At 39.0% G+C, this 15,523-nt stretch overlaps 1 protein-coding gene across 3 annotated transcripts in view; it reads left to right on the top strand.

Annotated features, from left to right (window-relative positions):
- EIPR1 (EARP complex and GARP complex interacting protein 1) overlaps positions 1-15,523 on the top strand; it is a 94,674-nt gene that overhangs the window by 35,401 nt on the left and 43,750 nt on the right. For 2 of the 3 annotated variants that reach the window (XM_086631379.1, XM_086631380.1), the window contains exon 4: positions 12,079-12,235. In XM_086631379.1, the coding sequence (XP_086487505.1) occupies positions 12,079-12,235 (157 nt within the window). Of the gene's footprint in view, positions 1-7,493; positions 7,550-12,078; positions 12,236-15,523 lie in introns of those variants that run through there. The other variant, XM_086631381.1, reaches the window with a different exon arrangement.

Here is a 15,523-nt window from a genome sequence, read left to right as displayed (position 1 = left end):
TCCAGTCAATGCTATTGTTGCAGTAAATAACATTTCACAGATGCACGTTAGGTCTTACAGTATGTGTTTAGGCCTTCTTGTCCAACTAACATGTTAAATAAGTGAAATTTAGAAGCTTGCTTTTCTCTGATTTGTTTTAGACTTCAGAATTATTCCCAAATCATGCAAGTGAAACCACGTATACTGTGCAAGTTCCTTCCAGTATATGTTAAGATGTTTTGTGATTTCACCTTTTTTGCATTCCATTTTCTGTGGCCTTCTTTCTACCATGGGAAGATAGCCTGCTTTAGCTTCCCCATATCCCATCTTTCTTGGAAAACTGGAGAGGCTGAAGGAGAGTCTCTTGCTTGATAGACTCTTAAAAGAATGATAATTTTTTTTTCCTTTTTCTCCTCCTGCTGATTTTCATGAACACAATTCAAGTTTCAGCCATATTTTAAATATTTAGCTAAGCGATAATACTTCGATAAGGTAGCAAATCTAGAGTTCCATTTACTTATCTGATGACACTAAATCTGTAGTGTATTCTATCCTCTACAGTGCTTATGTGAAAACGTGTTAAAATGTTTCGAAGGCTGTTCTAATTCGAGCTTTTCTCCATAATTTTTAGATAGATAGTTTGCAACCTTAATTCTCTTAACTTGAGTGTTTTTTTAAAAGGAAACTGTGATTATATTAACTTCATGTGTCATCAAGCAAGCATCAACATTTCGGACCATTAGACATAAAACTTAAGAACCATTGCAGACATTTTTGCTACTGTAGCTACTGGAGTGACAGATAGCTACAGGGAATATGGTAATTTGAGGTTAATGTCTATGTGCTTTTTCTGGCATTGCAAAGACTATTTTGCAGCTCAACATTGTTTTATGATGTCCATTGTTGAGTGTATGTGCCAACTAGTAGACTAACGGCACTCCTCTACTGTTTAAGAATTATGGGATAATTCAGGTTGCAAGGAATGTCAGAGGGTTTTAAGGGATGTTGAACTAGAGTTCAGCCTCCTACCCTGAAGCAGAATCAGCAGTGACATCAGACCAGGTTTCTCAGGGCCTTGCATGATTTTTTTTCTTACGCTTAAGTGGAATTTTCCTTTATTTCAATTTGTGCCCGTTGCCTCTTACCCTGTTATTGGGTGCTACTGAGAGAGTTTAACTCAGTCTTCTTGAGTTCCTTATCATTATTTATTCACATGAATAAGACTCACCTTGTGCTTTCTCTTTTTGAGTCTCCAATCCTATCATCATCTCTGTGGCCCATATCTGCACTTGCTCCAGTATGTCCATGTTTCTTTTGTACTGAGGAGCCCAGAACTGAATGCAGTACTCTGTATGTGGTCTGCCCAGGACTGAGTAGAGGGGAAGGATCATATCCCTTGACCTGCTGCTGATAATCTGTTTAGTGCAGCACAGGAGACTGTTTGCTTTCTTTGGCATAAGTGCGCAGCTGGCTCATGTTCAGATTGTCACCAAGACCTGCAGGGCCTTTTCTGCAGAGCTGTTCTCCAGCTGATCAGCCCACAATGTGTACTGGAGCATGGGGTTATTCTTCCCCAGGTGCAAGGTCTTGTGCTTCACTTTGTTGAACTCCATGAGGTTCCTATTGGTCCATTTCTCTAGCCTTTGGGTTCCCTGAGGTCATCAGTGAAGATGACAAACAGTATTGGCCCCACTGTCAGCCTCCGGGATACACCAGTAGTGACTGGCCTCCAGACGGATTTCATGCCAGTGATCACAACCCCTTAAGAATGGCAGTTCAGCCACTTTTCAACTCACATCATCCACTTGTACTTCATCAGCTTTTCTGTGAGGATGTTATTGGGGACTGTAATAAAGGCTTGTTAAAGTAAAGAAAAACAACATCAACTACTCTCCCTATGTTTACCAAGCCTCTATTTTGAATTTAATTTTCATTGCAGAACGCAATCATATTTTTCAGGCATGATGTCTGCTTAAATCTGTACTGAGTACTCCCAGTCACCTTATGTTTGGAAATGTTTTCCAGGTTCACTTAATCTGTCACCTTCCTAGGTACTGAGGGGAGGCTGATTAGCATGTAGATCCTCCTTCTTGCCCATCTTAAAGATAGGAATGATATTTACTCAGGAACCTCTCCCCATCACCATGACCTTTTAAAGATAATTGAAAGTGGCCTTGTAATTATATTAGCCAACTTCCTCTGCTCTTGTGGATGCATCCACTCAGGTTCCATTTGTTAAGTATTCCTTAACCTGTTGCTTCTCCACGAAGAGTCCTTATTGCTCCAGACTTTCCCACTAGTCTTGGGCACCTGGGATCCCTGGATCCTGAGGATAGTAAAAACCAGGGTGAAGAAAACATTCAGTACTTTAGACTTTCCTGTGTTCTCTGTCATCAGGTTCCCTGCCCCATTCAGCAGTGGGCCCACATTTTCTCAAGTCTTCCTTTTGCTACTGATACATCCGTAGAAGCCCTTCTTGTTGACTTTTGTCTCTTGCCAGATTCAACTCTAGATGAGCTTTGTCTTCCTCACCACATTCTTGGGAGGGATACAGAAACAATATCTCACTACACAAGTCACCTATCCCTCTTTTCATCTCTTGTATGCTTTCTTATGTTTGGATTTAGTTAGGAACTCCTTGTTCACCTATGCAAGCCTCCTGATGCTTCTGTTTCGCTTCCTACTCATCTAATTGTTTGTAATTTTCTTCCATGAATTACTTGTGCTTGATGTGTGAGCACATCTCAAAGTTAGCTACCCAAATTGGTCGGATAGTGGGAAGGTATAAGCAGATTATGGCTCTGAGATCTAAGCTCTGAATGACAAGTTACTGCTAGAAGGTTTGTGTGTGTCAATAGTGGCCACACATCTGAGTTTCTATTGAGGGAAAGTACCAAGTGGAGACTATGAAAGCTTGGTATAAGGGGTAGTGAGCATACCTTTTCAAGTCAAGCTAGTGGTTAGAACTTGGTCTAGCAAGCTTGAAGCAGCCACATAAACTGCTCATGTTGGATGTAATGACGTTCATCCTGTTTGAAGTAGATTTCCATGAACTGTCAAGTCATTATATTTGTCTTTGAAACTCCTGTGGAGTAGAATGGGAATACTAAAGGTTGTTTAGATAGACTATTGAATAGACAACTGTCTAGTAAGGGGAAATAAGTGGTTTGCAGTTACCATTAACTTGTTAAGGAGTATAGTGTTTTAATACCTCATGAAACATCCAGTGCTGCTGAGCAGCTTTTATGGTGTTGCAGCCAAATTCTGCCTGAAGAGCAAAGTTCAACTCATCAATGTAGCGATGGTTGCAGTTCTTCACTTGGGCTGTCCCTATACAGCAAAGTTCCAAAAATTCAGTCAGTAAATTTTGGCCTCCCTCAAACGGATGTATATCTGCAGAGCATATCCCCAAAAAAGGTATGTACTGGAACAGTGTCTCAAATCGCCTTTGGATGATAGCATAAGAAACGTGAGACTAGAAAGTGCAATTTGTGCCTTCTCCAGTTTTTCAGCCTGCTGACTGCCTGTTTTCCATGAGTTTGATCTTCTATTTCCGTACAACATGGTGGGTTTCCCCGTCTCTCCGTGTCATACCCCATGCCTTCGCACACTCTTAGGTCGTTCTCTCTGTGTTACTGTCCAGCATGTGAGATTTTTTAAACCCTCCTTGGACATCTGTATATACAGTGCAAACAGAAGTGCCTGTTGTCTGGAGATCTAAGCGGTATCTGTGTTGTATTGGTATGCAGTAAATGTGAATTTGTGATCACCTGTGATCTGCCTGCTAACAAGACGGCTGCTCTTTATGCAGAATGTTCCACAGATTGGAGTAATGAGACAACAGCTAAGTATGGAAGATGTCCTGTGTGTGAATGTCTGGACTGTTGCATGTCACTGTTTTTCTACTAATCATTTCTACTTTCTGCTCCACTTGAAAGCGTGCTTTTATTAGGATACAGAGTAAGCTGCTGTGTTATGTTTCTGCCCAGTTTCCATGTATTTTTCAAAAATCAAAGGCTGTCTTTCGGTAGCTAAAAAGTGCATCTAGATGATGGAAGGAAAAATTAAACTGCCTACAACTCTTTATTCCTATAGATATCTCACCCCATGTATTTCAGAAAGATGTAAAATGAAAGACTACAAAGGCTTTTAGCACAAAAGATGAAGTTCTTAACCCAGAAATAGAATAGTGTGTTGGTTTTTTTGCTCCTCTTTTTCCTGTTAAACCATATTCTATTTATTCAATGTGTCCTTATCTTTCTATGAATTGACTAAAAAAGCTGCAAGGTTGTTCTTTTAAAAAAAGATGCACACTTGAATCATCTGGGTTTTATTTTTTCATTTTATTAAACTAGGAGAGTGATATTTACATTGATTAATAAGGAAGAGTGATAACTCTGTCTGTCAATGGAAAGGAGGCGGCTCTGAACACTATCTGCCTGTTCCTGTCGTACCGAGAGCATTAATGGGCACCAGCTGGGCTGTAGCTATAGCAGCTTCACCACTTCAGCCTTGCACAGCAAGAGCTGCTGTGGCAACGCTGCAGAAGGGCCTCCTGCGCAGATTTAGGAAGCGTACACTTCAGTTGTTGTTCCCTGGGCAACAGAATAACTGCAGCCAGCTGGCTTTGCACCACCTGAGCTGATCAAAGAGCAAACCCTGTCAGGCACTGATACTTGAGCTCCTCCAGCTTCAGTGTGTTTGTCTGCAGGCAGTGATGTAGGAATCATTGTCATTCGGGTTTCAAGGTTAAACACAGGGGAATGAAGCAGAATGACAGCAGAAAGTAAAATGGAAACATCATTCCTGTAGGTACTACCATCTGATGTGTATAGCTATTGATTATAGAAAATTAACTTTAAAATACTGAATTACTAATGTACATATAAAATGTGTTTTGAAATGATTCAAAAAAGGGAACAGGAAACTAGCAATAACTAGCTTGAATACATCCTTTTAGGAGAAGGAAAAACAATCAAAGGCGACTTACCGTGTGTGTTTAGTTAAGAAAGACCGTAAACAGTGATTGAACATAAAGATTTGAATGCTTTGTAAAATGATATAATTGGTAAGACTGAGCAGGGCTGGAGCTGGTCTGCTTTCGGTGACTGCTGTAAGCTGCTGACAGGTGAAGACTGTAGTTGTTATACATGTCAGAGCATGCTTCAGTGGCATGGTGGGTTTTGTTCGACAAGTGACACCAGAAGAATGAAGGTAGATGATTGAACAGCAGTGAACTGTAGTGTTGACTGATGCAGACCTCTATAATTGGGATCAAAATCCACTTCAGTCTGTTGGGTAGGGGGGTGGGAGGAGCGAGTGGTAGTATTTCTTGTATCTCCATTTCACTATTCTTACACTTTTCCCTTTACATTATGGCAACACCTACTTAATGCTTTGTTGAAGAGTTGTTGTGTTGGAGATTTTTCTTTTTTTGGGGGGGGGGGGGGTGTCAGCTTCTTAAAATCCTGTTTTAAACTTTGTTGTCAAGTAGTAAAGATGGATACTGGTTTTAATCAATCCTCTTAAAATAAGCTGCTTCTCTATTTTCCGTGATGTCTCTATTTACTGCCTGTAAAAGATACCAGCTTCACTTTTGAAAAAAATACTCCAGTGGGTGAACTGGTGGCAGGCAGAACATGGATAAGTGATAGTACTTATTGATTTTTATCAAGTTTTGGGTGTGCCTCAAGCCACACCTGAAAGAGGAAGGCAAACGGAACTGGTGGTTTTACGCACTGAAACCTCTTCTTGGCTGAAACTGTAGAGTATTGATTAGTATCCCCACTTCTGATGAGGATTTGTTTTTATATTCAATATATTTTTTTCCTATTTCATATTTGTTTTAGTAATATTTCATAGAATCATAGAATGGTTAGGGTTGGAAGGGACCTCAAAGATCATCTAGTTCCAGCCCCCCTGCCATGGGCAGGGAAATCCTCCACTACACCAGGTTGCCTGAATATTTACCTGCTGAAAGTGTCTCCAAAGTAGTTTCAGGTGTTTTTTTTCTTTTTTTTTTGTTAGAACTCAAACCATCAAGCTTTTAAGTAGGATAGTTTTTTTTCCAGCTTTTTTACAAAAAATGTATTTGAGGAGGGAGAGTTTCAGTAAAGGGATTCAGTGTGAGAAAACAATGAAATTACTGGATTGTTTTCAACTGGAAATTCACTTACAGCTCCAGCATAACAAGTGTGGCTTTTTGTTCTCAATAATATAAAAACTAACAGAGGTCTAAGTGAGAGAACTTACTCTCTACAGTGACAAACAAGACTGTATCTCTTTCTTGCACTTCTATTCTGATTTATTGCATCAGTCACACAGATATCAATTGATTTCTTAGTATGTTTACTGGGATTACGTGTTATGTCCTTTTTAAAGCTGTTATTTATTAAAGAGAATAAACTGTATCTTTCAAGAAGTCTCTATAAACAGATTTTTATGACACCTGATATTCAGTTGAATTCTTTGTATTTTTGCAGTCCATGGCATTTTCTGAAAGAATCTTTATAATAATTCTGAATGACTTAAAATTTTAGGTTCTCTCTAAATCTGGAGACATGACAAAGCTCACTTCTTTCATTATGTAAGTCTTCAACTGTAGGAATTGCTGAAGCAAAACCAAGGTTTGTGTGAAGCGCGTAGACAATCCCTTCTAGCTTAAAAATCTGTGAATTCATAAAAAACTGTAATTTTCCACGAGGGCAGGAATTACTTTGTGTCTTGAGCAAATGCATTGCATCTGGAATCAGCAGTCTGTTCTTATATCCACATTTTTCCTTTTGCATCTTGGCCAGAAATGTTTGTGTAGTTGTTAAGCAATGTCTGCTGGCTACTGTGTTCTGGCAGCAACGGTACAGTTAGTTCATTTGTTGTGTGTGATATATGTCTGTAAAGGAGTAATGAGGACTTGTAGTTAACGTTACATATGTGTGTGTTTTCAAACTCTCATTAATAACTTCCAGTTATGTTTACCTTTCAGACAGATCTCTTTTTTTCTCTAGGCTTATTTCTTTCTCAAAGGTTATTACTTTAAGTTGGACCAACCCTCTAAGGGGAACAGTGTTTGGAGGAAAATAGAAGATAAACAGGATGCTTCACCTGTCTACAAATTTCACTTTTTTTTTTTCCTGTGTTGAAACAGCTGGTAGTGGGAAAGCTGAAAATTGTCATGGAAATAGCCCTCATTGAGAAGTCCTTTTGAGTGCTGCAGTGAAAATTGGTATCGATTTGACCAATTTGTGACCCTTTGCAAATTGCACGCTCTGCATGCAGAGAGTTTTCTCACTTGCTCAACTTGTAAAGGAGGCATCTGAAGGTGGTCTTCTGCTCTGTAGCTGTGGTTATCTCTCTTAGGCTTTAGCTGAACTCACCAAGGTTTGTTTCCTGCGATTGGTTACTGTGCCCTCAGAGCTGCAATCATCACATGTAGCTAATTCCTAACTCACTGCTGGCAAGATGTGGGATTATGCACTTATTCCTTGAATTCTCGTTTTCTTGTTTTTAAGCTTGAATCATTTCAACAGAAACAAGTAGAAGAAACTGTATGTATAGGCAGTCTGACGGATCTGTGAGTATGGTATCCTCTGCCCAGAAGATAGTACTGATGAACTTAGGGAAACAGTGCTTAACAGGGGGTTTTTGCAGTTGGAACAGTAAATCTAACTCTGTTTCCACATATGTAAACAGCTTTAGGAAAGGTGCAGGGACATTACTTAGACACTATGTGTTTTGCTTGTTGTTCTTTCTGTAAGTGATGATGCAAATTATTGTGTAAAATATTACACTCGTATTGGTCTCTTCGCAGTTTTAAGAAATAACAGGAGAAGTGATAGAAAAGAACATTGTCATTTTGTATGTATATGTGCAGTAGGGTCACATGAATCTAGTAAAAGAAGGAAAAACCTGAAGTTTCTGTTTGGCTTTAAGTATTCTAGGTAAGCAATGACGCTACAGAGGCAGTAGTGAAATTATTAAGTAATAGTAGGCTTGTAAATTTTAAATGATCGCTTGGGAAATAAGGCTGCTTGGGTAGCTCCACAAATGCTATGTTCAGCTAGCAAGCTTGTCATACAGCCATGAGAAGCTTCTTGTGGGCCTTGGATTTCTGTGCAATGGCAGTTGTCTGATGTCTATGGCTTCCTGTAGGTTTGTTGCTAGCACTTATTTGATTAAGAGGAATCACAACCCACAAAAAAGTTCCACTTCATCTGTTGTGACACTTTCACTCAGCATTAGCATTTGCCCTCTCTTTTAGCAGGGAGAAATGGTATCTCTTAAAAAAAATTCCTTACGTAAAGAGAAATTAAGCCTTGCTTAAGACCAGCCATATCTAAAACTACTTTTACAGGAGGCTGTGACAATTCCATTTTGGTTTCACTCATCTGGGAACTAATAAAGTGTCAGAACTGTAGATGAGTACATAAAAAGCTTAAGGAGAAATTAATAGCGCTCTGAATCAAGTCTCTCTGCTCTACGTGTTTCAGCTATGTATCTAATTCTAGAATTTGTCCGAGTTTAAAGTCCAGAATCTGAAGATTTCTGATGAACATACAGTTACTCATGGTGTCTGGTCGTTCAACAGCCTAAAAGCTGTCTGTCATTTTCCGTGAGGATCTTCCAACCTGGCTGAAGAGGATAATGTCTGTGCTGAGTGTTGAGGGGTTTTGTGTGTGTTGGCTTTTAGTATTGTCTCTTTCTGATGCACAATGAATTTTATCCTTCACCACCAGTCCTGATGAAGCAGAACAGGCATGGAACGGCACAGAATTCTCCATGTGAAATTCTGCGCCAGCCTGTACTTCAGAGCCTTTTACTGTTATGGTTGGTTGCAGGAATATCTGTTATAAGAGATAATGGAGGTAATCAGCTTGTTTTATACATGTATGATGGTAATGTGAGAAGAAACTTTTACTAAATACCAAAGTGTAATTAATGTAGCCATGAGAACGAAGTAAAATTTTTCTATTTATAGCAAAGAGAAGTGACAACCTTTTTTAATGTTAATTAAAAATATCTGGTTTTAATTTATATTTCTGTGAACATGGACAGAAGAAAATAAAAAATTTGGTATATAAATGGAATTAGTTGTTATTTGAGAAAGAACAAATTACTACTATGCAGTTGGGATCCCTAGTAAGTTTAATAGGTATCCTTAATTTAAGAATTGCATTTTAAAGATATGTGCTAATATACAAGACTTAAAAGTGATTATTTTTATGATCCAAATTGAATATTAAAAGTAATTATTGCTTAATACACTACATAAAACCTGCCATTAATACAGAAATCTACTGTGGATAAATTAGACTTCAAAAAGATGAACTTCTCTTGTGTTCTGGAAGAGCAAATGGCATTTGATATATGTCTTATCAGAACAGCCATACTTCTTTCCAGAGAGAACACTATACTCTGGGCTTCAAGGGATGACACAAATAGGTCTGCAAAATGTGGAAATCTGACAAACTTGTTTTCACTAATCAAACAAATCTCTTCTGCCTGGAGTGTCAAGGTACACTTCTGTCATGCTCCTTAACAGCATCTGTAATAATAATTTGAAAACAAACATAAAATCTTTGTAGAATTGCAGCACATATTAAAAAATTCAAGCAGACTCATTTCAGTCATGGCTTTTGACAATTTTCAAAGCACCAAAGTGTTATAGGAACCTGAGTCATATCAAGTGGGCTGCATCAAAAGAAGCGTGACCAGCAGGTTGGGGAAGTGATTCCGCCCCTCTACTCAGCTCTCCTGAGACCTTTCTGGAGTACTGTGTTCAGCTCTGGGGCCCCCAACAGAAGAACATGGACCTGTTAGAGTGGGTCCAGAGGAGGGCCACGAAGGTGATCCGAGGGCTGGAGCCTCCTCTCCTATGAAGACAGACTGAGAGTTGGGTCTGTTCAGCCTGGAGAAGAGAAGGCTCTGGGGAGACCTTCTAGCAGCTTCCCAGTATCTTAAGGGGGCCTACAGGAAAGCTGGGGAGGGACTTTTTACAAAGACGTGTAGTGATAGGACAAGGGGCAATGGATTTAAACTGAAAGAGGGTAGATTTAGATGAGATGTAAGGAAGCTCTTCGCTCTGAGGGTGGTGAGGCACTGGAACAGGCTGTCCAGAGGAGCTGTGGATGCCCCATCCCTGGAAGTGTTCAAGGCCAGGTTGGCTGAGACTTTGAGAAACCTGGTGTAGTGGAAGGTGTCCCTGCCCATGGCAGGGGGGTTGAAACTAGATGATCTTTGAGGTACCTTCCAACCTAAACCGTTCTATGATTCTATTATAATTATAATCCACCAGAAACTTTTTTGTGGTGTTCTTTGTACTGAGTATTGAGGCGAAACATTTGATACATCTCATCTTTTCAAACTGTATTGCTCCTTCAGTTTAGATTATTTATTATTTCTATGGCATGTAATGCACATTGTGCATTGATTTGATCTTTGCTAAAGAAAGGTAGCTATCTGCTGTTGCTTCCTCCTCTTCGTTCGGTGCCACATGGATTTAGAGTAAAGGGTTTGCTCAAATGATTTAGAATCATAGAATCATTTGGAAATAGCTGTTTAGTTAGCATGCACTACAGTTAGTAAAGGCTTAATTAAGTGTTAATAAATAACAGATTATACATTGCCTTAGCTGTATGAACTCTTCATACTGTATTCAGCTTGTATACAGATGTCAGATTACTGAGTGGAACACTTACATGCATCATACGTATATTTTATATTTAATAAGCCCTATGAAATAGCCAGTGCTTTGTGTTCTGAATTCTGTGTTTGAATTCACAGCCCTCCTCCTTCCTCTCTTTTCTTCTCACAGAAATGGCCGTTTTCTCTTACTGGTTTGACATAACTACTGATGTTTGTCATGTGCCTACTTCTAAAACATGTCTGCATTCTTGCATTTTGGGTTTATTTAGTATGTATCACTACGTATCAATTGCTTTTTGTCCTATTAGCTGTTGTTTGGGTGCCCTTTTTTGTATATAGAGTATCCAAATTGGTGACCTTTATAATGGAGACTTTTTTTCTCCCGTTTACTTTCCCCTGTTACTTTAGCCTAGAAGGCCTTTTTCAGATTTACCATCCTTCCTCTTGAAAACATTCTCATTACAATTTTTCCTGTTTTCCTTCCCACTGATACAAGCTGATCATGTCTGCTCATGGCTCTAATCAGGCACTCTGCACTAAAATCAACAAAACTGTACTTGGAGGCAGAACTGTGAGAAAGAAGCATGCAAAATGACCTCAGAACAGAAAACATGTCATTCATTGCTTCTTGTCCCCTGGACTTCTCATTTAACGCATCCTCCAGCAGGTAGTTGCTCCACCTGCTTTTGCCTAATGTCACTGTGGCTGACTTCTCTGTTCCTCCTGTAGTGGATCATACTGACTTACTCATCTTCTGTGAACCCTGGACCAGTGGCTGGAACAACATGAACATATGCAGTGCTGCTCTGGTCTTCTCCCAGTCTGCACTGCTACAAATTGCTATATTGGGCGATGAGCAAAGCCATATGCGTATAGACCATATGGTATTTTCTCCTCAGTCTACAGTTGGCTTGTTCATCATACGTTGTAATATTTTGCTATGTGCATGTAGGTTCAGTTTGTCTTTTTAAACCTGTCTTTATTTCCTAGAATTAGAGGAGTGGAAAACTTAATTTTGCAATAAGCAGTTATTGATAGTAAAAGATAGGACAGAATGCTATACATTAAACTTAAGATAGCCCTTGAAAGGGAAATGTTAAAATGATTGCTCAATTCCTTAACAGTAAGAATTTAGACATGTAACTTGTGGGTCATTTTCATTAACATCAGTATGGGACTGAAGCTTGGAAAACTTGCCTCCCAAAGAGTTATGTTTTCCTGAGCCCTGAATTTTGCCTCTAAACAGAGAGAAGCGCATTAAATGTGTGCTAATTATGAGTTTTGCAGCAACTTGACTGTTAACTTGAGGTCTGTGTCTGTATTCATCTTGGTATAATATTTTTAAATATTTTAAACAGCAGATGCGCATTGCTTATAGATTTATGTAAATGTTGATGCACTGTATACAAAATATGTCTCCCATACAATGATCTGTTGACATTATTCTCTGTTGCTTAGCTTCAGACAGTAAAGTCATGACATGTGCTGCTGTTTGGAGGATGCCGAAGGAATTGGAATCAGGCAGTCATGAATCCCCTGATGATTCATCAAGCAACGCTCAAACCCTGGAGCTACTCTGTCACCTTGACAACACAGCCCATGGCAATATGGCCTGGTAGGATTCTGCATATTTTATACTCCTAGAAAAAGCCTAAAGGATAGACCTGTGCTGTTAGTTTTGTGCAGATTTATATTGTAGAAGCTATGCTATACGCTTTAAAACTATTCCATCTTTAAAAAAAAAAAAACAGGTCCAAATTGGATTTTTAGTCCCAGATGTTTCGTAGATTAAAAACATTTATTATAGTCCTGCAAACACATATGGAGTAACAGCCTGTGTACTGTTTTAATGTCTTTCTCCCCACCTGCCCCCATCTAAAACCTTTGTTGCACAAAGGTATAATGCTTAGCATTTCAATCTTTTTATGGAATGTAAATTCAATACTGCACTTCAGTCTTTGTTTTTCAGTCTTCAGTCAACCGATTTGACATAAGTGCAAGTAATTTATTGTTTGTTAAGGATAAGGATTCATTATATTATATGCTGCCTGTTTAACTACTCTCTTGTGTTGCCTGAGAAAAGACAAGGAGAGCTGCAGTACCGCAGAGGTATTACAAAGGCTTTTTTTCCCTTTCCTTTCTGTTACTTAAAAGAATGTTAAATTTATCCATTGTGTATTTGCAAGTCTTTTGCTTTATGGGTCTGCGTATGACGTGTTCCCACTGCTTCTTGAACAGATGCAAGGCAAAGAAATGTTGATACACTTAGTTCATATTTTACCAATGACAGTAGTGTTTGACATAATTTTGGGACCATCTAGCCATCTTCCACTGGTGGGAAAAGTTGAAACCGTAAGAATATGATCGGCTGTAGTCCTAGGAATGTCTGTCTGTCAGAGCGAATACAGAGTAGGTGGTGATGATGCAACTTGCGTGGTCTCTTTCAAAATTCAGAGAATTTTAAGAAAAAAAATGTGGAATAACACAGCAGATCTTTGTAAATGAAATGTGACATCTTTGAACTGAAACCAAACAAGAATAATGCAACATCAATGTCAGATATTGCTGTAAGAGTCTTACATAAGAGTGGAAAGATCATCTTCAGTTTCTATATTCAGACACCTGCTGTGTAAGGTATCCATCATAATCTCATTATACTTAAGTGTGTTTTAGTAGGAGTAATTTTAAATTATATCAAAAGAGAACAATACTTAAAATCAGTCTCAGTTCCTTTTTAAAATCTGACTGCATAAGAATTTCTATTCATTAGCTATCTAGTAAAAAGTAGAGTTTAGAAGTGATAGTTAATTCAGTTGATTTTAAATCATGTAATACACTGTATCGTGTTAAGCATCTATTTCTAGCACTGATTTCTAGTTTGAGCCTTGTGATTAAATTTCAACTGAAAAAAAATGTAAATAGAAGGTAATATTTATTAGTCATTCGTGGACAAGATTGGGTATATAATTGTATTGAAAAGTGTGTTGTCTAGGCTACTCTTTTCTAAAATGTTAGCTCCCTGAATGTTAAATTTCTTTATGGTAGCATCTTTTAATTCTTTGCTACTCATTTTCATATAAATACTTCCCTTTAACTCCTTGATGATGTTAAGCAATTCCCTTTTTATTGTTGAAACTTTTTGATATTTAGTTTCCAATATAGTTGAGAATATTTTTTGTTTATGTTAACCTTCACCTTTTACCTCTTAAGATTTCTACTTTTTGTCTTTGAATTTTCCATAATCTCTTTCTAGCTGATGCTGGGATGCCAGAACTCTGTGTGGTAGCCAGATCACCAGAGGAGGAATAGGGGGCATATCATTGCTTTATATCAGAATGTGAATGCCAAAAATCATTTTTTTTCCTCTAATATAGCTTGTAACAAGTTCACGTGCAATTTTCTGTCTCCCGTTGTCTGACTTCATTCAGTACTAGTGTTCACATATATCTGCTACCATTTAATACCCATTATCTATGTATATGTGTGTATATATATGCATAAAGATTTGAAAATGTCCTGTGTTACAGAGAGATAAGAGATGTAAATGGAATACTAGGCATTAGTACCCTTCACATCATCTCAGGCAAGCATAGCTGAGTTAGAGAGTCTTGTTCTAGAACAGGCTCTTCTATTCCTGCCTCAATCATAGTGGAAACAGCTCACATAAATGAGTAAAACGTTTTGTGCCAAATGTGTGTCACTTAACAGGCTGTGTCCCACTGAGTGGTGTGTTGACTACAAATAGCAACTTAAATATTCTTTTCTATTATATGTTTCAGATGTTTACAAAAATATGAAACTACTTTAGACACTGGTGGTACGATTGTTAGAACCAACCATAAATCAGAAAAGCAATTTTCCTCAATGCAAAGTGTAAATTCTTTTCAAACTTCAATGTAAGATCGACGTTCTGGTGTACACAATTGCTTTGTATGAGATCAGTGGCGATCTGGCATTGTACACTCACAGTAAGAAGGGCAACGCTTATACCGGCTATGTCATTTGCCTTGCCATTAGAGCATGCTCTTGTACATTTCACTTACAAAACACAGGCTGGACACTGAACCCGGGAGTAATTTTAAATTATTGTCCTGGTTTTAGCTGGGACCGGGTTAGCTCTTCTTTTTAGCAGCTAGAAGAGCTCTGTGTTTTGGTTTTACTCAGAGGCTCGCTCTGACAAGAATGCTGATAGCAAGTTGATGTTTGTGGTTGGAAGTGAAACTCCAGGGACTTTTCAGTGTGCCAGAGTGCAGAAGCATGGCAGGATAAGGGGGAAGCATAGCTGGGACAAGGGGGACGCGATTCCCGTTGTGATTTGTGGTGGAACTTAAGATTGAGGGCCAAACTGGCCAATTAGTATTCCATATCATGCAGCGTCATGCCCAGTATAAAAATGAGGGTCAGCCGGACAGAAGGGCTTTTGCGCTTTGGCTCTTTCGCCTCTTTTGCGCTTGCTGCGCTTTTGCTCTATTGTTTTTCTTTTTCTCTCTCTCCCAGTACTCCCACTCTCGGAGTACTATCTCTCTCCCTCTCTGCCCCTCTCTATTTCGGGGCCTCGCGTTCGTCCGGGTTTGCAGCTTCGGGACGAGACGGGCTTCGCATACAAGGGGGTGGTGAGCATCTACACTGTGTATTAAATCATCTGTATTAAATTGTTCTTATCTCAACCCACGGGTTTCCCGTTTCTCCTTTAATTCTCTCCCTCATTCCTGGGGGTGGGGGAGGGGGAGTGACCGGCTGTGTGGGGGGGTTCAGCCTAACCCACGACAATTATATCAGAAGAGAACAATACCCAGGGGTTCAGCGTGACCACATACACTTTAAGGAGGCTCTTTAATCCACAGACCATGCAGAGTAGAGCAATGTACCACAAGCACTATCCTTGTTAAGGGTGAAAAAGTTT

The sequence above is a fragment of the Tauraco erythrolophus genome, chromosome 2 (assembly GCF_009769465.1).
Source record: "Tauraco erythrolophus isolate bTauEry1 chromosome 2, bTauEry1.pri, whole genome shotgun sequence".
Lineage (NCBI taxonomy): Eukaryota > Metazoa > Chordata > Aves > Musophagiformes > Musophagidae > Tauraco > Tauraco erythrolophus.
Note: the sequence above shows the minus strand (reverse complement) of the source record. Positions and strands in the feature narration are given on the sequence as shown.